Here is a 26,153-nt window from a genome sequence, read left to right as displayed (position 1 = left end):
AGACGGCTCAGCCTCCTGCATGCTGCTGTCCTCCCTGGGATCAGAGAGGTCATGTGAGTTCATAACGAGTGAGTAAATCGATGTGCTGTGAGTTTATGTGGTTTCAGTCGAATCTGCTTTCTTTATTTTGCTGATCACATGCTATTTATTTATTATTTTTGAACGAGATAAGCTGTTTTACTGCATCATATGCATTTATTGAATAGGAAACAAAACATTTACCTATACCTGGGCACTGTGTCTGTGGTCACATTTGTGGAGTAAACCATAAGATTTAGCTCTTAATACAATGAATCAACATCATCAAGGGAGTGCTGACCTGCATGTCTCCAGTTTAGAAGCATACCTGTTCATGTTCACAAGTCAAGACCGTACATGACGATGCGGTTTCATGATGGATTTTCCCCTTTGAAGTTGTATCAGATCTGGCTTCAACACGGAGACAGCAGTAGGGAAACGTTGGAAGCGGGGGAAAGAGTTGAGCTGATGAACGAAGAACATCACAGCAGGGAGGATGAAGGGAGAAGAAGGAGCTGGAGCGCAAACGGGAGATCAGGGGAGGAAAGGCTGGTGGAAATGATGAATCCACATCGTAAAAGTAATGAGGAGGAGAGTGGTATCCCTGGGGACAGATGATAAAAACACAGTCAGGCTTCTGTCAAGCAAAGTGTAAACCTATCATCTACACAGATTCATCACCATGGGTCTTTGAGTTTGATTTACGACCTTATTTTCAAGCCTATTAAAAACATTTCAGTCAATTTAATTCCCATATTTTGTTGCCCAAGGGCACATATTAGAGGTGTGCTTACTGCCTGTGTGCGTGTGCTTAGGCGTGAATGTGGAATTGAAATACTTTTAATTGGTCACTATAACTCATTCCTTTATGTGTATTTATTGGTGTTTTAAGGTTTATTTTTGTGTATCTTTCAATGGGAGCTCCAAGTGTGTTCCCCTCTCAAAGTACTCGATCAATCTCAAATGCATGGGTCAAAACCTCTGTTTTACTTAGCAGTCTAATAAACGTTCAAAGGACAATCCACAGTTGGAAGACAAGCTGTCATTAAAGAGTGCAGAGCAATGTAAAGTTTGAGTTACAGGGTGTCCTCGGTGCACTGGGGTGTGATGGTGGTAAATGAGAAATTTATGAGAGAGTCATGTGAAACAATGTGAGGAAGGTGGGGGGGGGCACAATAAGCTCATGCTCGAGTCAGGGGTGGAGGGAGGACTTCTGACTGAGGAGAAGGGTGTGTGGGGGTGAGAGCAGGACATAGCGGTATGGAAAAGACAGTGAGGGAGTAAAAAGAGAGTGGGTGGGTGCGGGTGTGTGTTAGAGAGAGAGACTTGTTGGTATAAAAGCTCCCTCTCTCACTCACACTCCCATATCTCCTGTGTATTTTTGGGGGGTGCGGGTGTTTGTGTGTGTGTGTTTAAAAGACAAGAGGAGTGTGTGCTTGTGCCCTTGCAGTACAGAGGACGGATAACTCCACAGGATGCATCAGCTGCTGGTGGTGACCTTAGTGCTGGTGGCACTCTGCTCTCTAGGGAGCGTGGATTCTTCAGCTTATGACAAGATAGTCACCCACAGTCGCATACGGGCCAGGAAGGAAGGGTAAGCACATGGGACATGGGGGGATAACTGGTGGTTTTAATAATCCTGATCAACTTGTTTGCATTTGTCTGCAGATGTGAGAACATACATTGCATGTTTAGTAACAAGGTGACGTGCCATGCGTGTCAGATTTTGTATTTGTGCTATGCTTTAAGGTGGTTTAAAATCACAGAGCGCTCACTCTAGGTCGAGAAACAGGTCAGCCACATTGATGTAAATATTGATTCAAGCCATAATGGAAAATTCAATATTGCCTCTCACAGTCATTCACTCTTCTACTGTTAATAATGTGCCCAATTTGGTGTTTGAAATTAATTATGAATGAAAAATGTTCAATTAAGTTTGAGGAAGTCCATTGCTTTGTGAAATTAACTTCTATTAAGACAGATTTAGACAGAATAAGAGTTTGAAGTATAAGCTTCAGATTGTTGGTTGTTCAAACAAAATGAAAGTATTCATTGTGTACGCTGTACATGAGCCTTGGCATGTATAAATTATGTTTTTAATTACATGTCATACCTTCACTGAACAATCCTCACCTCCTCTCCTCTCCTCTCATCTCATTGTCCCTCCTTCATCACCTTACCTGTCTGCCCCCCCCCCCTCTTCCACCCTCATACGCTCTCCCACATCCTGCCTCACCTGCCCATCCTCCCACCCCTTCTCACTTTCTTTGTCACTCGCTCCCCTCCCTCCCTCCCTCCCTCCCTCCTCTTGCAGACCCAATGTCTGCGCTCTGCAGCAGCTCCCTGGGACTAAAAAGAAGTACTTCAGCACATGTAGGAACTGGTACAAAGGCTCCATCTGTGGCAAGAAGGCGTAAGTCTTTACCAAAAGATTGAATGGATTGAATAACTACATGTTTTTATTTATTTATTTATTTTATTTTGTTTGCACAGAACACAAATTGCAAACCACTCCCACCTTCCACACATCCTGCATGTAGACGGCAGTAAGCCAGACAAACATTAAGTACTTAAGTACTCACCTAGTCGCCTCTTTATTATGTTTCCAACAGCCAAGGTCAGCTCTGTATGACCCCAGTTTTCTGGACCCTCAGGCTCTTCCTGACTGGAGTCACCTGAATGCGTAGCTGTCTCACTTTCTTCACCTGAACCTTCTTTGTTCATGACTATGACGAAGATGGAATTTCAAACATTTTAAAGGTGTCTTTTCAAGGATTTTGAGAGTTTTGAGAGAAGACTCCAAGCTCTCCTACACATGGAATCTTTATATATACAGTATAACTATCTCTCTTTGCCCTCACCCATCCCTCCCCTCCTCTCAAGTCTGGGCATGCTGTGTAGCCTGCGGGCCAGGGGTTTGCTCTATTGTAGGCCAGTTGATATTGTAAACTAAACAGTGATTGATGCCCCACTTCTCTTCTGACATGTTTCAGGTGCTCAGGAAAAAATCATTCTATATGCTTCTAGTGTTTATCTGCAGTTTGGTGAAATGGATGATATATTGCAGCTCTAGTTTCAACAGATTTGGGCTCTTGGCATGGGTAGTGGGTAGTGAGTTTTGAAATTAAATTATTCTTTATTTTGAGGCAAATTTTCCTCCTTCTGACCTGTAAAGAAGCACAACTAAGATTATTTTGATACTGCTGGTTTAAGTGGAGAGTTTTCTGTCCCACAGTGGGAGTCATAGTTGTTTCAGATTTCAGTGATAAACTATAAAAATTTGAAGATATTAATAATCCAAAATGTTGTGGTTACCAGAAAAGGAATAGAGTGTTTGAATATCATGTTGTTATGTGAAATATAACCACTGCTGCGTTGATGGAGTGTAAGGCTCGGCTGGAGCTGTTCTGCCCTGTAGGTGACTGCATTGTGGTGGGAGATTGAAAAAAAAACTGCACACTCTTTCTCACTTACTCTCTATCATACAAACACGTGCACATATAAGAACACACATGCATGCAAACAAACACACCTTCTCTTGGTCGTGCAATCAGATGTAACACCTGCTGCTGTGTTAGAATAAGTCTGAAAATAAGGAGATGAGAGGGAGAACGGATAAAAGAGTGATTTAGTCCAGAAGTGAGTCATTTTCTCCCAATGCAGTACTCCGATACTGAGATAACATTACATGGCACCACCCAGAAATTACAACAAAAAAAAAAAGACAATATAACATGAGGGAACATAACAGGAAGATAATGAGGGTTTCTGAGTACCTAACAAGTTTAATTGTTCTTGTCTTTTGGTCTGCTTAAGATACATTATCTTTAACAAATCCCATTAATCTGTTGTTCACTTGATAAGAAGTTTATCAAGTTCAAGGTTTGATATGAAAAAGATTTTAGTTAGCCAAAAGATGTGACTGAAAAAATTAATCATGTTAAAGGTAAAATGTCTGCCTTCAGAAACAACCAACAGACGAACAAAACATAACTGTAAAGAAAACAGAAACATGACTTCATCCATTTTCACTGTTTTGACTTTTAGCAAACTGAGAGTCAAACGGAGAAACATATATGATTTATGAGACCATATTAACCATACATAGATTCATCAAATATATAAAAAATATATAAACATTTGTAAAACAAAAAGAAAATAGAACAGACACAGACAAAAAACTGAGCAATGCCAGAAAACTCTTGCTTCTCTCTCTCCTTCTGTCTGTGGTCACAGTGGGGACATTGTTCTGCAGCAGTGGAGGAAATCCACCCAGCTGTGGTTATGTCTGAGTTGGATTTGGTGCTGATGAGAGATTAGGAGGGGGTGTTTGGGTCTACAGTATTGCTATTGACGTTCTAGTGTTCACTGCAGGCTGGTGCACGGCACAAGCTGGAGTTTAAACAAGCTCTGAGGGTGCAGCAGTTGCAGTAATACCTGGACTGAATCTCCTGTTCTTCTAATTATCTACTCTGGAGTTAAATGATACCATGGGGTTTTCTTAATGCTTAAATTTTCTCAAAGTACTCTTGAAGTGAGCTGCTGGAGGTTCAGGTGGAAGCAATTTTCTTCAAAGTGATGTGCTGTAGGTGACAGACACAACATGCAGGGAGCAGAGGACCAGTGCTTCAAATCAAGCTAATTTGACAATAAGCCATAATAATGTCAGAGAAGTGATAACGCTATAATATCTTAATTTACAGTTAGTCCATTCTTCTGTAAAAAAAAAAAAAAAGGAAAACATTGGTATTCAGTATTCAGGAAGCCGCTGGCACTGAAGAAAAAAAAACACTTGATGAGGACACGAGAGAGACTGTGGATTGCTGATTACATAACAGGAAAAAACTGTTTTTATCTGATGCCAGACAACCCCACCTAGTATTCCTGTGTGTGCACAGTATATGTGTGTGCGTGTGCTCTCATGCCCTGTGTTTGCACATCTGCTCATCTGGAAGCCACATTGAGCCGGTTCATGCAGTGACACTGCCAGAGGCCTGGTTGCGGTGCGCTGGCTAGTTCTGTCTCTGGCCTGCACTGCATCCATTATCCTGTCAGAGCTCGCCGGGGAGCAATGACTTCATACCTTCCTGACAGCCAGCTATGCATGGATATTTATGTATTTTACATTATGACAATTAGCGTCAAAGCATAGAATGATTGCTCTATACGCGACATGGCCGTGTGCACAAAAATAGCAAATTCACAACATTCAATATCAACACACACATTTCCATAAACACACAAATGCTGATTAAAGTGGATTAGAGAGGTTTGCCAAAACATGTGAGTCATTGAGTTGAACGGAGAAAGTGAATGATGTTGCTTTTTGTGTGTGTGTTTGAAGTGGGCTACGAAGGGAGGGATTGCTCTTGCATAATATATCACTACCGTTCATTTGTGAAAGGAAAGCAAACAGTTATTTGTTTTGGATGTGAACCCAGTGGAGAAAGCACAGAGTTCATATAGAAACATAGTATTTCCATGGGAAAACATAAAAGCAGGAAACCACCGCCCCAAATGCACTGAATGTGTAATAAGCTCTCGAAGCAAACCTCTTTAGCAAACACACTGACAGCTCCAACTGGAACCCATTAAGTGCTTCGGGTTAAACCCCAATTAAACGTATTCCAGCGTTCAGGAACTCCGTGGCTGTTTCTCTGGTGGATCACTGTTGAGCATCCAAAGTTGACTCACTGCTAGTTTGTTTGCATCTTGGGAGACTTGTGTTTACTTGGGATGAGTCCCAATCACATGTCTGCTTTGATTACTGTTCATAGTTCATTTTCAGTAAAAATCATAATTTATTCCTCCATTCAACCTAAATTTGATTGAATACTGACTTGTGGCTCACACTTACACTCTTCTCACAACTCATTCTGTCATCCATAAGATTAGAATAAATTGATTTCCCGTAAACCCTACGACTGATTTAGGAGCATGGGTCAGCTGCACAGCTCCTTTGCTTGGTGTTAGCAGGTCCTCTCAGCTTCCTGCCAGGATGTTTCTACTTCCTTGAGCTCTGTTTTCACAAATGTTCATAAGCTGTTCCTTCCACCCCAAAAATCTAAATCTATTACACGGGCACAAGAAGTCGACTGTATATCAAGATTTTGTTTTTCTTGGAGACTTCCTTGCGAATTAGATTAATGGCCAAGAGAACCAGACAGGGGGGAAGCAGACACCCCTGTCTGGTTTTCATGTTAACATACAGTATCTACATGAATATATACTGTAAAGCTCTGATTTCTGTAGGAATGTGGTAGCCGTGAGTCTCTATGCTGTTGGATTTGACTAATGTGACTTTACATATTTTGTTGAACAATAATTTTGAAGAGAGAGAACAAAATAGTTTGAAGCTGTTGAGCTAGAGGCTTGCTTACTGGTCTAATGTTTTTCATGTGTTGGGTTTACTGCTGTTGCATGAGATATTGGACATGATGTTGCCTGGCTCACTTGAAGCAAGTGTGTTGTGCCAGTCTTTCTTTCTGAGTCCAGTTCAGCTTTTCTCTGTGTTTGGCCTGCTGGGAGTTGTTGCCAGTTTTCTTGTGGAAGTGTTTAATGAACCACTTTCATGTTAATGGTGTTTTTCTTGTCTTTTTTTATTCTCCTTGACTTGCTTGCTTCTATGGATGTTTTCTTACACCATCACCTCTTCTTCTCTGATTTTCAAATGTTCCCTGCCCAATTATGGATTTGTTATTTGGTGAGTAAAATCCCCTCTTTATGTAGCCTTGTTCTCCCGTTTCAAATGTCTCCATCGTTCTCAATCCAAGCGCTCGTCATCCTCTCCCATCACAGCTCCAGAGGTTGTTTTTTTTTCCTCTCATATGCTTTGTTGATCTGGCAAGATTATTTGCTTTTCTCAACTTGCATTACATTCACATTGCATCTTGCAACGTTTCATTTTTCTTTTGGTTGTTGCAAAACAGTGAATCATTATAATGTACAGCTCCTCTGTACCTGAATGACATTAATTTATGTTTTTCATGATCAGCTAAATCTACTGTATCACTCATGAGTCTAACATGTTTTTGCTTTTCTTTTTCTTTGGAAGTATCGTCCTTTATGAGTGCTGTCCTGGGTACATGAAGCTGGAGGGCATGAGAGGATGCCCTGCAGGTAGGTGGCTCTCACCACAGCCCCTATTTGGTCTAATATTATTAATATCCCATGTACATTATTTTTATTGTAATTAATTTGTACTATGGTCTGTTTCTGTGCATGAACAATTCCTCTGCTTTCCACTCTAGTGGCTCCCATTGACCATGTGTATGGTACGCTGGGGCTCGTAAAGGCTACGACCACACAGCAATACTCTGACATGTCAAAGCTGAGAGAGGAAATTGAAGGCAAAGGCTCCTTCACCATGTTTGCACCAAACAATGAAGCCTGGGATCAGCTGGACCCCGTAAGTAAACTGGAGGTTTATAACATTTTCTGGGGGAATACAATTAAATACAATAATTACTCCCATACTTACTTTCATTTAACTGATGTTGTGATTTACCCAGACTGTACGGTCTGCTCTGGTGAGCAACGTGAACATCGAGCTGTACAATGCTCTTCACTTCCACATGGTGAACCGCCGTCTTCTGACCAAAGACATGAAGAACGACATGACTGTCACTTCCATGTACAGTGACCTGGGGCTCTACATCAACCACTACTCAAATGGGGTCAGTTTATGCACAGCGTAGAAATGCATAAGACTGCATGAATCCATGACTGAATTACGTTTCCGATGATGTCTGATCCCCGTAATGGTCTTGGCTTAATTTTAAATTTCCTCTCTGTGAAGATTGTAACAGTGAACTGTGCCCGGATCATCCATGGTAACCAGGTGGCCACAAACGGTGTGGTGCATGTCATTGATCGGGTCATCACTGCTGTGGGCAACAACATCAAGGACGTGCTGGATGTCACAGATGAGCTCTCCTCCTTCAATGTATGTAAAATGCACAGCACTCTAAGCTGATCTCTGAAAATGGGTTACAATTCCAACAATAGATTTGACTAACGTGCTTGAAGTGAAAAAACTGATAAAACCGATTTAAAAGCAGTATCAGTGGGAAACTCAATGCTTTTAGCAAAATGTTTAATGATGTTTAGTATTTCGCAGTATGACTAAATGTTACATGTGAGACACACTGTCTTTTTACCCAGGCTGCGGCGTTGGCTTCTGGTATGATGGACAAGCTGGACCAGCCTGGCCACTATACTCTGTTTGCTCCAACCAATGAAGCCTTTGACAGATTGAGCCCAGGCTACCTGGAGCGTGTCATGGGAGACAAAGCTGTTATTGCAGGTACATTGTACATCTGATACACTAATGATGACACAAACTACTAGCATAACATCCTTTGGTTGATTTAGGTGTGCAGAGAGTATCTTTAGCCAAGGTGGCTTAAAATGGGACGGCTCTAGGGTTGGTCCACCACTTTGGTCCAGACTGAAATAGCTCAACAAGTATTGGATGGGTTGCATGGATTGCAATGAGAGTTTGTACAGACTTCCATGGTCCCCAGAGGATGAATCTTACTGACTGTAGTGATCCCATGACATCACATTTTTGGTTTATAGTTAAATAAAAGTATTGTATGGATTGCCATGAAATCTATGTCCTCTTTGGGATGAATTGTAATTACTTTGGACATCCCCTTTCATATAGCCCCATCATCAGGTTCAACTTTGAATTTATCCAATCCTTTGGTTTAAGACTAAATACCTGCAAAACTAATGATATTTCCATCAGCCTCATCTTTACTTTGTGTTTAGTGCTAATTAGTAAATGTTAGCATGCTAACACGCTAAACTATGATGGCAATCATGGTCAACCACTGAAACCATCTACCCATTCTGCAAATTCCTACCAAAGGTATGTCTAAACTTATATACCCATCAAATTCTCCACAAACCACACAATGAAAGCGTGAAACTCATGTCTCCACAGTGGCAGCTTATCTGCTTATTTGCTGAGTCACTGGCCTTCCAGGAACGTCTATTAATATGAAGCCAGTCTGCGGTGTCCTCAGTGAGTCCCCTCTGGGGACACAATATAACCTCAGATGAATTCTCAGACACTTGGCAGACAGGCTTTGCTGACCAACCACGTAAGAACAGCCTCCAAAGTAAAGCTGATATGGAGCCTAGTGCCTTGTCTTGACCACAGAGTAATTTGGCCTGCAGTTCAAGACTGATTGCATTAGAAATTTTGTGGGTTTGGAAAGGTTTTTCATGTTGTCATTGCATTGCTTTTGCAGGCCACTTTTACTTGCTTAGCTTGACAGTAATCCCATATCTAAATGTTGATAGAAGTGCCCAAATATTTCTAACAGAGTTGAAAGAATTTGTGTGTGTGTGTGTGTGTGTCCGTGTGTTGAGTAATGGCCATAATTGTAAACCTTGGATTGCATAACCAGATTACAAAAATAACTACAGGCAGCCCTCAAAGTCTGTAAAAGTGAGAAATCTGATCAGCAACTTTTTCTATTTTTGTCCCTCTTTCTCCATCACAACCTCGGCCCACCTACTCAGCCCTGGTGAACTACCACCTGTTGAACAGTGTCCAGTGTTCAGAAGCAATCATGGCAGGGTCAGTGTATGAGACAGCAGAAGGCAGCACCATAGAGATCGGCTGTGACGGCGACAGTCTGACAGTCAATGGAATCAAGATGGTGCTGAAGAAGGACATTGTCACCACCAATGGTGTCATCCACCTCATCGACCAGGTGCTCATCCCTGACTCAGGTATAACACATCTTGAATTTTAATCCAACTTCTCCCTAAATAAATATTAACATTTGTTTAAATTATTTGACTATATCGTTTTCCTATGATCACCAACATGTCATGTTTATGTGATTCATATCAGCCAAGGAAGGGATAGAGCTGATGGGAGACTCCCAGAGCACTTTCAGCGACATGGTGTCGGAATTGGACTTAGCCGCTGCCATGGGTCCGAAGACGGAGTATACACTCCTTGCTCCTCTCAACGCTGCCTTCACTAGTGAGTTGATCTCCAAACAAGTTCTTATGGGTAGCAATGTGGCACAGTGATTTAGAGAATTCAGAATTCATATTTTGTCTTTCCCAGATCAAAGATATGCTAACTCATTTCATACTCATTTCATTTTCAATATTTTATCAGGACTGGCATCTATCATTATCCGAGTCATTTTAGATCTGTAACTTTTCTCTGTGTGTTTGTCAGACGAGGTGATGTCAAAAGACCAGAGTCTCCTGAGATACATTTTGGAAAACCACATCTTGAAGCTGAAAGTTACACTGAGTGAACTCTACAATGGACAGCTGCTGGAAACACTGGCTGGCAAACTGCTCAGAGTCTTCATTTACCGCACTGTGAGAACTATGTGTGTGTGTGTGTGTGTGTGTGTGTGTGTGTGTGTGTGTGTGTGTGTGTGTGTGTGTGTGTGTCTGTGTGTGTGTGTCTGTGTTTGTGTATTGTTATATCAGAGTCAAACAGAGTCAGGAAGCAACAGGAAAAAAAGATAAATAAGAAGTGATGGAAAGACAATGGAGAGCAACGGCTTCCATATTGGAAATCTGAAAGCCATTACTGGGCCTCTCACCAAGTGTTAACATGATCTTGCCGGCTTTGAACTGTAAACAAATGCAATAAAACAGCTAATTAGTCCAGCTCTTGGCAGATGTAGTGTGTTTCTGCTCTGGTGATTCAGATATTAGAAACAACTGGGTTTAATTTCCTCACAGAAACGTTTGTATTCTTCTTTTTGACAGGACAATGTGACAGTCCCCCACCCCAACCTAAATAGTTACCAGATTTGCACGGTGACTTTTAGGCCTGTAACCCTGCCGTCTGAATGTGCTCCCTTTGTTAGGCTGTGTGCATAGAAAATTCATGTATGGTGCGTGGCAGTAAAGAGGGAAGCAATGGTGCCCTCCATGTTATGAAGTCCCTCATCAAACCTGCCGAGAAAACTATCTACGAGCTCCTGATTGCTGACGGACGGTTCAAGTAAGAACTACATTCATTATTAATCAGGTTGGATGTAACCATTGTTTATTTGTTGTTTTGAACATATTTGCTTACCTGACTTTGAAACATTTGTAAGGTTAAAGAGAGACTACGTAACCTTTTTAAAACAACTTTATTTATAAGTTTTCCATCAACACAATATTTTACCATGGCATAGACAACATAAACATTTCAGTGGTTTTATCACAATACTGAAACAAGAAGTAAACACTTACTACCTCACCAGAAGACTTGTCTGATGTTTCGTGCTTGGGGTCCCATTCTACTTGTTTCACAGTCAGTTGATGATTGGTGTCTTTAAAGCGATTGAAAAAGAGAATCTTTTGAATGATTGAAGCGATTAGGTGATTAATACGTTGTAGCTTATTATGTGATTTTTCATATTATACGATGCTATATGTATCCGTGTGTGAAAAATGAAGTAGAGACCAGATTTAATATATATATAAGTTTCTCTATATACATTTATGTATGTAATGGAGGAATAGGGACATTACATACAGAAAGGGGTCAACCACGGTTTAAGTACAACAATGATAAAGACACTCAGCCAGTGTGGACACCAAAGAGGTTTAACATTTGCACTCACACATTTGATAGAACACAGATTTAAAATTATGAGCCTGCTAGTTATATAAGGGACTGGGAATGTCGAGGGTGAGGAGACATTAAAAAGTAAAGTGAGAATTTGAGTTGTTCACAATAAATTTAGCAAATGTTAGTGGCAATGCCTTACCATAGACATTTCACATTTTATGGCTCTATGACAGATATTGGCACCAGTAGAGGCTGATGATGAATAACTCAGGAAAGCAGATGTTTGGATCAATGGGACCACACAAGTGCACAAGCCTCGCACAAATCCCAACATAAACTCCATACATATCACATTGCCAAAACTATAATCCTCCTGTCTAAAATGAGCAACACACGACCGCTTTTTGGTCCAAATGCGAAATATAATCTGGTCTCCTCACAGCTCATTCTGCCATTATAGTCAGAGTTGTTCTTTTCCTGGTTTCTTGGTGCTGTACACAGTAGTTCATCATGATGAAAAACTTGAAAATTGCAAAGCACTGTGGCAGGGTCAGGGAATCCCTTATGCGATGTCACTGACCATTATGTTAAAAAAAAAAACGGGTGAGGCTGAAAATACCTATTTTTTATTTCTGTTCTGTTTTATTTCTATTTTTATATCAACATTATCATTTCCATGAACTCAGAAGTGTAAAATTTCAACCTCCACATTGCTCTTAAGTTTAGGCTTCATTTCACTCCAGTACTGTATGTTGATTGTGTGAATTGTTGACTCTTCTTTCCTTTCTTTAATTTTATTTGAACAAATGTAGGATTTTCCTGTCACTGATGGAGACAGCAGGTCTGACTGATCTGCTGAAGCAGGAAGGCTCCTACACCATCTTTGCACCAACTGACATTGCCTTTGATGGCCTCAGTAGAGAGGACTTTGCTCTGCTCAAAAGTGAGTACTCCACTGAAGTGAACACATACCCGCATCCTTTCATGCATCTCCCTTTGATGATTGGGGATTGCTGTCAAATTAGTTTGTACTGATTTAAAGTTATATAATGCAGGGATGAGGAGAGGAAAATATCAAGAATGCTCGCTCCAGTACAGTATGTAGCTCATGTTTGCCTTGCCATGTGTTGTCATTCACAGGTGATCTGAGTGCTTTGAGGATCATTCTGCTGTATCACTTCAGTAATGGCATCTTCATCAATGGAGGATTAGAGGGAGGAGTTACCAATCTGCTCAAAACCCTACAGGGCAACAACCTGCAAGTTATGTCTGTACGTACAATCAGCCATCTGGACTGAGTTCGGTCATTGAAAAGCAGGGATAAACCCACTGTAGGAAATACTTGTTTCATCACATAAAGAATGTTGTGGGGGTTTTTATAAAATATGCAACCAAGATAATACCCCACAGACCAGTTGGCTGCCAGCTATTCACTATAGCTATTCACTATATATATCACTGCCCACTTTAAAAAAAAGCCTTCTGGTAAAGAAGAAGAGGAGACAATATCCAAGGGTTGATTCTTCCTTTAGGAGCATATTTGTATTATGGCATCAAGTTTTCAATGACCACACATAAACACTTTTTTTTCCTTTTATCAGAGCCTCCATTGTTTGACTTAAACTCAATCTTTCCCCACGTTCTCATTTAAACAATAGCATCAAAGAGCCGGTGCTAATCTATTACTTCAAAGCTGGACATCCCTGGAGAAAGGCCAGAAATAATAAGACCTGGCTTCACCCACTCTCGGTATTCACCCACCACTCCCCACCTGCCATTTCTCCGTCTGCCTTGCTCTTCCTCATCAGTCTTCATGTCGGCTTTATCATCATTTCACCCATTACCTAAATTTTGCCTCCCTCTCTCTTTCTCTATCGTGCTATCAGGTTATCAGTCTCATATCAGGCCTTGAAATTAACCAACAGGAGAGCAGGCTATTCAGGCCTCAAAAGACAAAGAGGGGACAGTGATTCATGGAAACATGTGGTTAGGTTTTCAAACGTAAGGCTGAAAGTGATGTGGCTCAATTCAGTAAGTAAGAGGGGGAGAGAGGAAGCAGAGAAGGGAAACCTATGCCTTACTTATTCAGCATGTCCACCTTCAGTCACCTCCATGGAGACAATTCAATTGCAGGAAATGAATCATGAATATAATTCCCAGATCTCACTTCCAACAATGGAGCACACTGCCTGGGATTCCTATTAAGTCTTACCTGACCTCAAAACCACTCACGCCTAACCGCTTTGAAAAAGTGTGAATTTAGATGTTAGTACAGTATTTGACGCTCACAAAATAAGAATGTGTTTTTTGATACCCTTTAAAAATAGATATGATTACATTGTCGTCCTGCTTTTCCCAGGTAAACAACTCTATTCATGTCAACTCTGTGGATGTGCCAGACAGTGACCTGATGGCAACAAATGGTGTGATCCATGTGGTGAAGAATGTTCTCTATCCTGGAGGTGAGAACAGCATACATTATTGTACATTCATGCAATGTGCACTCTGTGCTGGGATACATTATGTTATGTTCTTCTGATGATGCATATTACTTACAGACCTTCCTGTGGGCCGCCAGGACCTCCTGGTCCTCCTGAGGAAGCTAATAAAGTACATCCAGATAAAGGTAGAGAGAAAGAAAATACACATATGTCTGGATATGCACAGATCAAACATATTTTTATTGTGTGTCCTTTGTCTGATATCTTCAATTCTGTTTTGCTTTCTGTTCTTTAGTTTGTTTCTGGATTTTCTTATGCTGAGATCCCACTCACCTTCCTCAGTAAGTTTCCTTAGTGCCACTGTCACTGTATGATGTGTGAATATTACTGCATCTGCAACTACTTAAAACTACTTGTGTTACTTCACAGAGAGGACCATCACAACTACACATTATATTGAAACAGGTAAGACCGCTATTACTAACCACGGGATTAAAAGACTCATTTTGAATCTGTCATGGTTGTACAATATAGTTATCATTAGTGGTGATTATACAAGGCATGACTGCCTTTGAAACTAATTCATGTTCCTTGTTCAAAAATGAGCATCTCTTCTTAAAGTGAAATCAGACCTGCAGCCACAGACATATTAAATGCATATCATCACTCCACTCAGGCCTCTTCCATGGGTTCCTTCTTTGTTCCTCTCATTATCCACTCTCACTATTGCTTAAGTCCACTCGGACCTCTTGGCATATTTAATCAGCTCCTTTAGGAATGAGGTAATTAGGCTGTCAAAGCGTAACGGAGTCAGAGACCATAGAGGACTCTTGGATGTTGGACATTGAGTGCACTTCCACACAGATGGGAGCATGCCTTGACGTATTGGGTAACATAGGAGAGATGAATTCCTGTTCTTCAAAGGTAATTAGGCACATTGGACTATATAGCTGAAGGTCTGGACCTCCAGAGGATTTCATTTTTAGGGGTTGCAATTTGATGCTATAAATGTATGGGGATTCGTTATACTTGATAAAGCTATAACAATTTATATTTTATACTTGGCATTGTATTAATAGATTTCATACTCTAAGCCCTTATTATCTTAACCATTTAGAGGTCGAATTTAGGTCGAATAACCTATCATCTAGGTCATGTATATCCTTGTAGTAGTATATACTCACAAAGCAAAGCAGCCACAGTTTTAAGCATAAATTAAAATCTCTTAATTAATTAATTGTTTGAAAGACAGACATAAATTTGTCACTGATTACCAGACTAGGCCATGTATCAAAGATTAGAGACCCTCTGATACAAACACACATCTGTCCACTTTCATCTCTTTATAGCTCATATAAAAACTGTTAAATAAAAAAATCATCACTCAGGAGAAGAAAAGTGAAAGTGAAAGAATGTCCCTGGCAGCAGTTTCTGTTGAAGCTGATTCAAAAGAGGAGTTGTGGGGTTTTACAGAGATATCTGGCCCCAGATGTGAATTCATTGAATGGAGAAAAATGTGTTGAAGGATTATGTAGCATGTCACATTTTCTCCTTTTGTCATCATTTCCAAATCAGTAGACAAGATTCTTTAAATACCAAAACTTATAATAGTAATATAAACATGTCTGCAATGTGACGCTTCAGACTCAACAAATAGAGTAGAAAAATAAATCTGTCCATAGGCAGCAGCTCACTAGACCATGGAGCGTAACAGCAACAGTTATTAAAGCCATTCTTTTCAGTGATGCAATCTAATATCCTACACACATCAGTCTTTATTTGTTCTGCATGCATTGATAACTTCACATACTGTAGCTCCAGCCTCAGCTCATGTTACCTCTCCCTGTCTACAGTCCCTGACGTAACAAAAGTTACCAGGGTCATCGAGGGGGATCCGACCATCACCAAGGTAACAAGAGTCATCGAGACAGAACCAGTAGTCACTAAGGTGGTTGTCAAGGGGGAGCCAGTGATCACCAAGGTAACCAGGGTCATCGAGGGAGATCCTTCAATCACAAAAGTAACCAGGGTCATCGAGGGAGATCCTTCAGTCACAAAACTAACCAGAGTCGTCGAGGGAGATCCTTCAATCACAAAAGTAACCAGGGTCATCGAGGGAGATCCTTCAGTCACAAAACTAACCAGAGTCATCGAGGGAGATCCTTCAATCACAAAACTAACCAGAGTCATCGAGGGAGATGCTTCGTCCACAAAACTAACCAGGGTCATTGAAGGACAGCCTACCATTACCAAGATTACAAGAGTTATCGACGGTAAGTTCCTGAACATTTTGTGTGAAAATGATCAAATTTGGACTTCTCAAAGGTTTCGACGTGGATTTGATGACACATTTTATTCACTGCAGGTGGACATCTTGATGCAGATGGAAAGACAATCACAGGTCAGTTTCTCTTAACACTCCCTTGGAGAGCATGATAGTCTAGATCTAAGAACTTTCATGCATCTTCTCATGGCTCTTTTAACAAATCCATCTAAGGTCCTGTTGACCGCAGTTAACTGAGCATCATCATCTAATGTGAATTTCATTTCACGTTTCCTTGGTGATCATCAATTAAGTCATCAGACACATCATTTTCATGGTGTGCACCATTTTAGCTTCAAAGGCAAGCTACACTAAGCATGTTTAGCAATCATACAAGCGCTTCCTTAAAGTCACCAGCATAGTGACTTGGTTGTTTTAGGTACCAATGTTGGTTTCCAGCTATTTCTTTGTCTTTAAGGCTAGCAGTTTGGCTTGCCACTGGTGGTTCAAAGATAAACCAAAGACCCAGATGGTTTACGTCCTGTGCTTCTGTGCCAGCCAGAGTTTCTGTTGCTGCCTGAGCCTTCAGTTTCTCAAAGTTTCACTGTTAGCTAGTTTGCAGCAAACCAAAAAGGACATGGTCACATCCACTAAAGGCAGTGGCTGAAAACCAGTAAGAGCTTTTCACATTTATCTGTCTGCCATCATGAGATATGTGTAAAGCTGCTTACATGGCTACATTATTACCCCACAAAGACAAAAACAACTAATTTTGTATTGTACAATCAACTCCACACTGGCTGCTAATGAAGATAAGCAAAGTCGGATTTCCCAGCAGAACTTTTATTGGAGGCTGGACCCATCTATCCATGTATCAAGGCAAATCTAGAGGTTCAAAAGTAAAGCGTACCACCACCAATTCACTGCTTCAGTTTCTTATTCTAAACAGTACTACTTAACTATATTTCCATCACAGTCAGGCTCATGAAGTAGGCCAGTGACAGAAAAACAGTGCCAATGAATGTTTAATAGCCGGAGCAGTTTATGTTGCTTCCTTGCTGCTGTCATTTTTGGGGAGAACTACAAATCGTCTGTAATAACATGCTGCAATAATGTAGAGCCAGATATGTTTCACACAGAGAAGACTCTGTTGAACGCTGTGTTCCTGAGGTTTGTAGAGTATATTATGACAAGCTTTGGCCAGCCACCATTCAAAACATCACAAGTTCATTCTGGTTTATGATGTTTGTATAGGCTTAGTAATGATGCTACGGAGGAAGGAGGTTGATTTTTACAGCCCGTCTCCTGGTTGGGCACACATAACTACATAAAGATAAAGCCACATTTTTCTTCATGTTCCTCTACTGCCCATGGTGCACCATGATTTGGATGTCTGTCCATCTCACCACTTATCCATCTGATTTCATCTCTCCGTCAGTGTTCTTCTCTCTGGCAACAGTCCCATCATTACCCATTATTCTCTGTCTAATACAGCTGTGTATGTGTGAGCAGTGTGCAAAATATAATGTGCCATTTTGGGGTGCCCAACTCAGACCATTGGGCCATTGGCTTGTGTGGGTGCAGGTGAGCTTTAAACTGTTTTCACAACTGCTTCACTGGTGTCTTGCAGCTTAGTTTATGGGCTAAGAAAAAATAATTTGCTCTCTTCTTCTGAGCTGAGTGCCCCCCTGCACACCTGTACTTTGTACCCTGTGCTTTTGTGTGCAAGTGTGTGTATGTTTATAAATACTACACATCTGTATTTGACTCTGTGTTGGCGGTGGCGGAGGAGGTGTTTTACGGGGCATATGTACCTGTCAGTCTGTCCGTCTGTCAGTCAGAACAGTTGCTAAGTCGTTAAGTGACTTTCAACACCCTTCTCCGCTGCCCGTCTGAAGGTGGATCCAGACACACCACGGTGAACGAGCCTTATATCATTGAGGGTAGGGTCTCCTTACACAAACTCTTTACACCAAACAGGTTCATTTCAAATCTTTGTGTCCTTTCCTCCTTGAAGTAATCATGCTTACAAATCTGTATTCACTCATATGCAAGATAAGTGGTTACTTCAAGGTGGAAAAGGGGAATGTAATGCATTTTTAAAACTGGTGTAACTCAATACATGATATTGTATGTGAGGGACAAATTGCTCTGCGTTTTGGTTTTGATGGTTTTGTTTTGAACGTTCAGGCCCAGACTTCTCTAAGATCACCACCATCCACGGCAACCCAAATCTGATCGATGAGGAATCAGAGAGAATCACCAAAATCATTAAAGGTGAATACTCAGAACCACAGGTCTGCACAGATTTTGCGTATAGTAGTACTTGCATATGTGTGTGCCCAAATGTAGTGATTGACTGTGTTGTCTCTTCATTTCACAGAGGGAGGTAGATTCGCTGCTGCCAGGAAAGCTCCAGGTAAGAGCACAGTTAGTTGATGACCAGTGGTGGAAGAAGTACTCAGAACCTTTACTTAAGTAAAAGTAGCAATACCACAGTACAGAAATACTCCAAATTTGACTTGAATCAAAATACAAAAATATTAGCATCACATTTTACTTAAAATACCAAAAGCAAAAGTATTTATCTTGCAGTATACCCCAAAAAGAAATGTATTTGTAGATTATATTTTGTATTATTGATATGAATCTGCTTAACTTAAAGTTATCAAATAAATGTATTGTAGTAAAAAGTGTAATATTTGCCTGTGAATTGCAGTGGAATAGGAGTATAAAGTAGCAGAAATTGGAAATACTCAAGTAAACTACTTCAAAATTGTACTTAAGTGCACTACTTGAGTAAGTGTTTCCACCACTCTTGATGACACATTCATCAACACTAATGTTGGATCAGACTAAAAAGAGTTTGCCAAAAAACACATAATCACAGCAGAAAAATATCCATAGCAACCATCTCACCGCAAATTGTCAATGTTGGATTTTCCTTTCACCTTTCATTTTTTTCCTTTCCATTATCTACCTTTGAGTCCTTCCACCTATTCTTCACATGTCTCATATCTTTCCTCCTTGACATGTTTTCTTTTGTCCTTGTTTTCATTCACGCCTCTGATTCCCCTCCATTAACTCTGTCTCTTCTTTCACAGCGGGAATGAGGAGGAGAGCCAGGCTGGTCAGGCGTCACCACAAGCCAAGGGAGTGAATCCAGCAGAGACGAAGACACTTTCGGGCTCACCGCAGAGACTGAATGCATCTCCAGTGCTCCTGGTCGAGTGCTGGAGGATTTAAAAACTGTGGACCAATAGAGAGAATCAGATCAATCCAGCTATTTCTTTGTTCAAACCACCAATAGGAATGATTGTTTACTATTCCATCTGGACCATACTGTATGTGATAGGCATGATGTGTAATAGCAATGCAATGACATTAGAAAACCCTTCATGTAAGTAATGTAAGTGTGCGAGGAAAATATGAACTTTTGCCGTGGGGTAGATGGTGTGTAAGGTGAGATATATTCTACCACTGAGAGATTTTTTTAAAAGGTTTTTTTTTTTTTTAATCATGTCACTTTGTAAACAGATGGCTTGGGAAGATTTTTGTATGCTTTTTATGGTGCTCGCATTCTGTACGATGGATGCATTTTAATGAATACGACAAATGAAACAGTGTCAAACAGTGTTTTGCTACCATTAGATGCTGTACTGTACGTCTGTAAATGATCACATGGTAATTAAAAAATACAGTGAATTTTTATACAGCTTACAGTCATTTTAAATTCCACAAAACCAAAGTGTTTCATGCTGTTGAGTGTGAGCTTGACTTGTGCATGTTCTTCTACAACCAGGCTTCACAATCAGATTTTTGTTTTTACCTCAAATAAAATGTGCATAGTGACTTCAGAATACTATTTTCCTTTTATTTGATTTCCATGTCCAAACAAAGCTAATCTTCATTACAGTATTGTCACCTTTCCATATTGCTACCTGCTTCAATAAAATTGAAATGGACGTGGTGGCCAAATTAAAAAGAAGCTGTAGCACTGCATTAAAAAAAATGTCTTCATCATCTTATACCAACACACAGTACTATTGCAGGATTTCTGTGTTTATATAAAATGACTTTTCTTTCTATTGTTTAGAGCTGAAAGCGCTAACAGCAAAAATGTTTTCTTGACAATGGAGCCAAACAAAAGTCACTGAAAATGCATCATGAAAAACATGAAAATGTAAAACTGAACAATATTTGTGTCTAACAGTGAGATTAGTTAATCTAAAATCCACATTATGTCATGTAATTTACCAACACAAAAGCAGATGATGATAAAGCTTCAAAATCCCACCATCAGCCACAAGTTTCTGTAAGCCCAAACTTTTATCTCCATATGAACCCTAAACCAAAGCTTAATACAGAACATAACAGAATACTGTATACTGTGGTTTCACAAATGTGTTTGAGTCCTGAGAGGTTTTCTCAAGTTTCATAGCTTTTCAAAAACATTTTCATATTTTTTATCACGTTCTTTATCACTTACATTGCATCAGTCTCTCACATTATCTAAGGTGTTAGCATATTTACTCAAGCCTGCACAAATTGTTTACTCAAGCGTGCCACCTTTTATGGTCATTACATGTTTTTCTGACCAGATACTAATGAGCTAGCCTGGGAACCAGATTCATCTGCGAGCTCATGTTTTATTTGCTCTGGCAGATGCGTCTGGCCCCCCTCCCATTCAGACAGATTTCAATCCAGCCTGATTCAGGTCGGGCCCATCCCAACCGTTGATCTAATATAGAACGGGTTTAAGAGTCGTTGAGGCATTTTCGTAAATGACCAAGATGGCTGTGGCTGATGTGGAACATTCTGAACCTAGCAGCCTACCACACGCACTATGTCACACGTTTCATTGTTCTGATTAGTTGTCGCGTCCAGAGGCATTTTGGTCTGCGGCTGTTGATAACGCCCAATGGAAAACAAAAATGAATTGAGAGGTTTCAGACCAATTTGCATTTGCGAATTGGTCTGGGGATGCCAGGCTACTAATGACCGTGCTTAACACCCAAGGTTGTATTGTATTATGAGTTATGCACACACACAAAAACCTATCTGTGCAAAACAGTATATTTGTGTTTATCCCTCTTTCTAAATCACTCCTTTACAATGTACCTAGTTGCTGCTATTTAATCAGCATTTAACTCTATTACATATATGCACCTTCAAGACTATCACCAACATTCATAACATGAGGGTGTGTCAAGCAGAGAAGAGAGAAAGTTCTTTCTCTTGAGTATTTACACTTGCAGATGTCTCATTGGCTTTGGGCCGCCACTTGTTGTGTACCTCTCATGGCTCATCTGCCACATGAATCTAATCAACTTCATCTGACTAAAGTCCTGAAAAGCTGTACATTGTGCACAGATCTCAATAAATTAAATTAATTTAATTTAATTCTTTAATACAGATTCTGCATGGTGAGAATATATACAATAACATTGTACACAAAAACATACCAGATTTAAGGAATTACATAATAGTCACACAATGCTGTAGCACATGTACCAGTAATATTACACTCTATAATATTAGAGTGTGCTATATCTATTGGACTCATATTTTCCCGCAGTACATCATATTTTCCTTCTCAGAAGAAAATGAACTTGGGACAGTCAGCTAGAAATTATGAAATAGTTCTCTATGTGTGGTGTAGCTCTGTTGCAACATCATTAAAATAATCTACGGCAGCTTGTCCAGGGCAGCAGCAGCTGAGGGGAGTCGACAGCAGCGGGGGGGAGTTAAAGTTTTCACAAGGTCTGCAGGCTTAACGTCACAGAGTGCTGATAACAAGCTGGCGGATCATGATAGTAAATGTTAGCTTATGAGGTGTGCTCATGCAGCACAGAAAGCTCAGACTCTTTGCATATTTTTAATTGCACACACGTGTGATGATGCTGCACCCCTGGACCACTGGCGTGAAATTAAATGGATTATCAGTTTTGACAATGACACGACTGCATGTTGTATATGAGGAGCACACATCCAACAATGTGGAAGTTGTGAAGCGATACCAAACTTCAGATCATGATATCATGAGATCATGATCCTGACCCAACATGATCAGATAATTATACACACACACGGTTAAGCCATTAATCAAATCCACCACAGAATCTTCTGTCAAATGTCAGGAATTGTTTCACTTCTTTATAAAACTAATTGTAGATCACGGTAGCAGCTAAGGAAACAGTCAAAACAAACATTATTAATTACTTACAATCTGTTGATTGTATCTTGGCAGGTTTATTATTTGAGTACAGCCTTATTTCAGTCTTAATTCATCCATTGTCCCCTTAAGAATGCAAATTGGCATTCTCCATTCAATCTCCAAATTGACATTTAGTGATGTTTTTACTGTCAGTCATTTCTATTAATGCTTGTAGTCATAGCAGGTGTGTAGTACTACTTGTAGTAGTAGAATCATCTATCAATCAAACTATTTCTCTCATGTTTAAATTGGAGGTATTATATACAAACAATCGTGGTAACACGTATAAGGCTGAAAAAAATGTTTCTGCCTTTTGGTCAACAAATTTTATTCTTAATATTTCATCACTGACAGATGCATGTACGCATGCAAAAGGCAAAAGGTTTGCTCTTCTTTGCCTGCTCTCACCTTTGTTATGTCAACTTGTAGATGGAGATAATGGATTAAGAACCAGCCCTCTTATTTCCTGTGTTTGGTTATCTGGCGTTAAACAACCATCTAAAACTGTTGAGAGTTTTTACAGTTGATCCCACCACTAACTTTAGGTTGTGACATTAAAGAAATTAGAGCCTATTGGAGTAAAACTCAACCAGTTTGAATCAATTAATAACACACAGCCATACCACAGTTTTTTAACCAAACGTTTGACTTCTCCAGACCCAGATGTAAAGCCGGGTTTCCACAGAAGTTTATCAATTACTTCTGCAACACTGAGGTAGAAAATGATCATATCCACAGAAAATGGGATAGCATGGGATCATGGAGTTAAGTTCATTGTACTACTACTGAAAATGTATTTTCCACAGTACTATTTCACTTTGTGGTGTTAAACTGCATGCAGGTGATAAATTGGTACTGCTGTAGGAAAACTGTGTCAGGAAATTATTGTTATAATCATAATTATGTATAATCATGTCGACAAATCTGAAACACATTATGTGCTGCAGTCAATATTACATTTCTCCAACACAAAAGGATAATTTGAAAATAAATTAGACATTGTTGGTATTTTCAACATTTCTGTGTGTCAATTGAAAAGGTTCATTAAAAAGGTACACAGTAAAGCAAAAAGGCTGCTTTAAGACGCAACTCATCATTGGGTTGATCATTTCATCCAGAAACAGTCAGCCATACTGCTGGACTCACTATAGCCCTAATTCAAACCCGTCATGAGACACATCACAGACCTATAGTGTTATCTGAGCCATTACAGGCATTCAGTTTGCTCATTAAAGTAATAATTCAACATTTTGAGAAGTACACTTCCTGGCGGAGAGTTAGATGAGAAGATTTATACCACTCTCATATCAGTCTGTTAAATATACGGTTCCAGCAAGTTAGCTTAGCTTAGCACAAAGACTGGAAACAGAGGAAAACGGCTAGCGTGGCTCTGAAGTAGTGACAAAATCTGCCTAAAGCTCACTGATTAACACGTTACATGTCATTTGTTTAACAATAAAAAATTACTGTTTTACAGTGGGTTATGTGCCAGACTATTTCACATCCAGGTACAGTGACTTTGCTGGTTGCCTGGCAACTGCTCGGAGTGACACATAACAACCCAACTCTCTCTTGCCCATCTCCGTTGTTCATGTTAAATTTCACTACAAAACTTACTACATTTACTTACTACTTACTTATTTACTACAAAGAGTTGAGCTACAGTATGTATCTTGCAAAAAATATGTTTTCACATATTGATGTTGGTAACAATGACACAGCAAGTTATAGCTGACATTAATTTATTTCATGAGTCCAGAGGAACACCTGGTTGTCAGCCCACTTGGAGCGGAGGGCTGACCAGGTGCCAAACTGGAAAAGCATTAGGGTCTCAACTGCAGCTGTGGAGAAATATTTAAATATTTTATATTATACAAAAGATAATATTTGCTAAACATTGGGTTAGTCCTTGGCTCAGACTCCACCCTTCAATGTTTACAGAAACAACATGTTTTGAGTAATACCAACATCACATGAACAGTCGCTTCAGGAGTCTAAGTGAAACCAGTGGCTCTCCATGAACATACTATGGGGTTGACAGAATGGCCCTATTGTTTCACTCTGTCATGAGCAATTGAAAAAATAAAGCTGTTGGATGAATCTCACAGAGACGCATTCGGTCCAGAATCATGAATATGATTTAAATCTTGTCATCTTGGTCCAGAAACTACAGTTGGCCAACTATGAACTCAGAGTCCTCCACAGATTTATTCAATAATAAAGTTAGAGTACATAAAAAAAATGGAAATTAGCACTGAAATAGTCTGTGATGTCAGTAAGTAAATTGGTTATAATAGAAGTGAGAATATGTCCTTGACAAACTACTGCCATAACTGTTCAGCATCATTTAGTAGTTAGAGAATTAAACCACTGTTGGCTGCTCCATGTGACGCAGACTATAGATTGTTTTCACTGCAATGTTTTCGTTGTTCAACACAATTTTAAGAGTTCACCGCACAAAAAAAACCCAAACTTTCATTTTGAAAACATCATGTTTGTGAAAGATTAAGACATTGTTCATTTATTAGCTTATTTTATTTTAAAAGCAATGGTAAATTTCATTTGATTATAAAGTTTTTTTTTAAGAAAAAAAGATGACCACAGTATCTTCAAATATGAATAACATACTTTATATTTATATTATAGCCACTATCCAAGGTCTGTGATGCCGTTCTGGCCTCTACTGTAAGTAGTTAATTACTGTGAGTAATTAGTAAAAGAAAAATATTTGATAGTTCAGATTTTTGAGAAAAGAAACACAACATTTTTCTCATCTCCATGTTCACGTGTCTGTCGAATTTATGTCACACATAAATCTTTTTCTACATCACATCATCATTTTAACAGGCATTAAAAATCTGAATCACATGATCATCAATTGATCCTTAAGATGCAATTTCAATAAGGTTGCTGGGGTTTTTTTTGTGTAGCCTTGTTTCTGTGTCTTCAGTTTATTGATCATACAAAGCAAATAGCTATAAACTTTGTTTCTGAACAGTGCTTGATAAATATACAAATATGATCATTATTCTTAGTGGCCTGCTGCGCCCTTCTGACAAATGTATTTCGGGAAAAATAGTTCCTGTACTGCTGCTGCTTCCCCCGATGAACACACATTTTGGACAAATGTTACTATAATGAAACTTACAATGTATCCCCCTCCCAGGGTTGACCCAAAGGCTTAGTACGCTCTTCCTCCCCAAGCTCAGTGCCAAACAGCTCTGTTGTCTGTCCTCCAGCTCCAAATTAAAACCAGCTGACCACAGCTATGGATCAAAAATTTATGAAGGTAGAGGGGAGTCTCTGCAGAGACAAGAGCAAAGTGCCATCCAGGATTCACTTCATGATGGATGTACTGTGACAGAGAAGCATTTCCAAACCACTCCAAATGTGCCACTTCTTCTGGTCTCAGGAAACGTGTTTAGACTTTGTATGTTATAGCAGGTTAGGTAAAAAGAAAGATGTGCAGTAATAGTAGTAATATACTTTGTTTTATTCTTTGTCTTTTGTGTGTTTTTTAATCAACTGTTGCTACATACCTGCATAGCAGACAAGCAGTTCAATTAAAATGCAAGACAACTGAGAGGGACAAGACAACAGAGGAGGTAACTTAAATTTACTGCAATCTGTGTCCTTCTGATAGATCTGCGCTTATATACT

The 26,153-nt window shown here is 39.8% G+C and overlaps 1 protein-coding gene across 4 annotated transcripts; it reads left to right on the top strand.

Moving 5' to 3' along the window:
- Positions 1-1,403: 1,403 nt before the first annotated feature.
- LOC139295007 (periostin-like) lies at positions 1,404-20,136 on the top strand. 4 transcript variants are annotated; one of them, XM_070917054.1, is made up of 25 exons: positions 1,404-1,612; positions 2,333-2,431; positions 7,073-7,137; positions 7,269-7,426; positions 7,530-7,694; positions 7,817-7,963; positions 8,182-8,323; positions 9,553-9,765; positions 9,890-10,024; positions 10,229-10,377; positions 10,878-11,014; positions 12,385-12,515; positions 12,713-12,843; positions 13,932-14,034; positions 14,131-14,198; positions 14,309-14,354; positions 14,443-14,478; positions 15,867-15,922; positions 15,995-16,213; positions 16,253-16,286; positions 16,379-16,414; positions 18,175-18,219; positions 18,467-18,553; positions 18,660-18,695; positions 19,381-20,136. In XM_070917054.1, exons 1-25 carry the CDS (start codon positions 1,494-1,496, stop codon positions 19,434-19,436), a joined length of 2,613 nt encoding a protein of 870 aa, XP_070773155.1. In that variant the 5' UTR covers positions 1,404-1,493; the 3' UTR covers positions 19,437-20,136. The 4 variants fall into 4 exon arrangements, with proteins under 4 accessions (XP_070773155.1, XP_070773157.1, XP_070773156.1 ...); XM_070917056.1 differs by lacking the exon at positions 16,253-16,286 and having other exon boundaries at positions 15,867-16,086; positions 16,374-16,414; XM_070917055.1 differs by lacking the exons at positions 14,443-14,478; positions 15,867-15,922 and having other exon boundaries at positions 15,984-16,286.
- Positions 20,137-26,153: the final 6,017 nt, after the last annotated feature.

This window comes from Enoplosus armatus, chromosome 13 (genome assembly GCF_043641665.1).
Source record: "Enoplosus armatus isolate fEnoArm2 chromosome 13, fEnoArm2.hap1, whole genome shotgun sequence".
NCBI lineage: Eukaryota > Metazoa > Chordata > Actinopteri > Centrarchiformes > Enoplosidae > Enoplosus > Enoplosus armatus.
Note: the sequence above shows the minus strand (reverse complement) of the source record. Positions and strands in the feature narration are given on the sequence as shown.

Excerpts from the sequence above, each read along its gene's own strand:
- LOC139295007 (XM_070917053.1), top strand. The coding sequence starts at position 1,494 with ATGCATCAGCTGCTGGTGGTGACCTTAGTGCTGGTGGCACTCTGCTCT. Across the intron at positions 9,766-9,889 it reads GGTGCTCATCCCTGACTCAG|CCAAGGAAGGGATAGAGCTG; the intron begins GTATAACACATC and ends GATTCATATCAG. Across the intron at positions 10,025-10,228 it reads TCTCAACGCTGCCTTCACTA|ACGAGGTGATGTCAAAAGAC; the intron begins GTGAGTTGATCT and ends TGTGTTTGTCAG.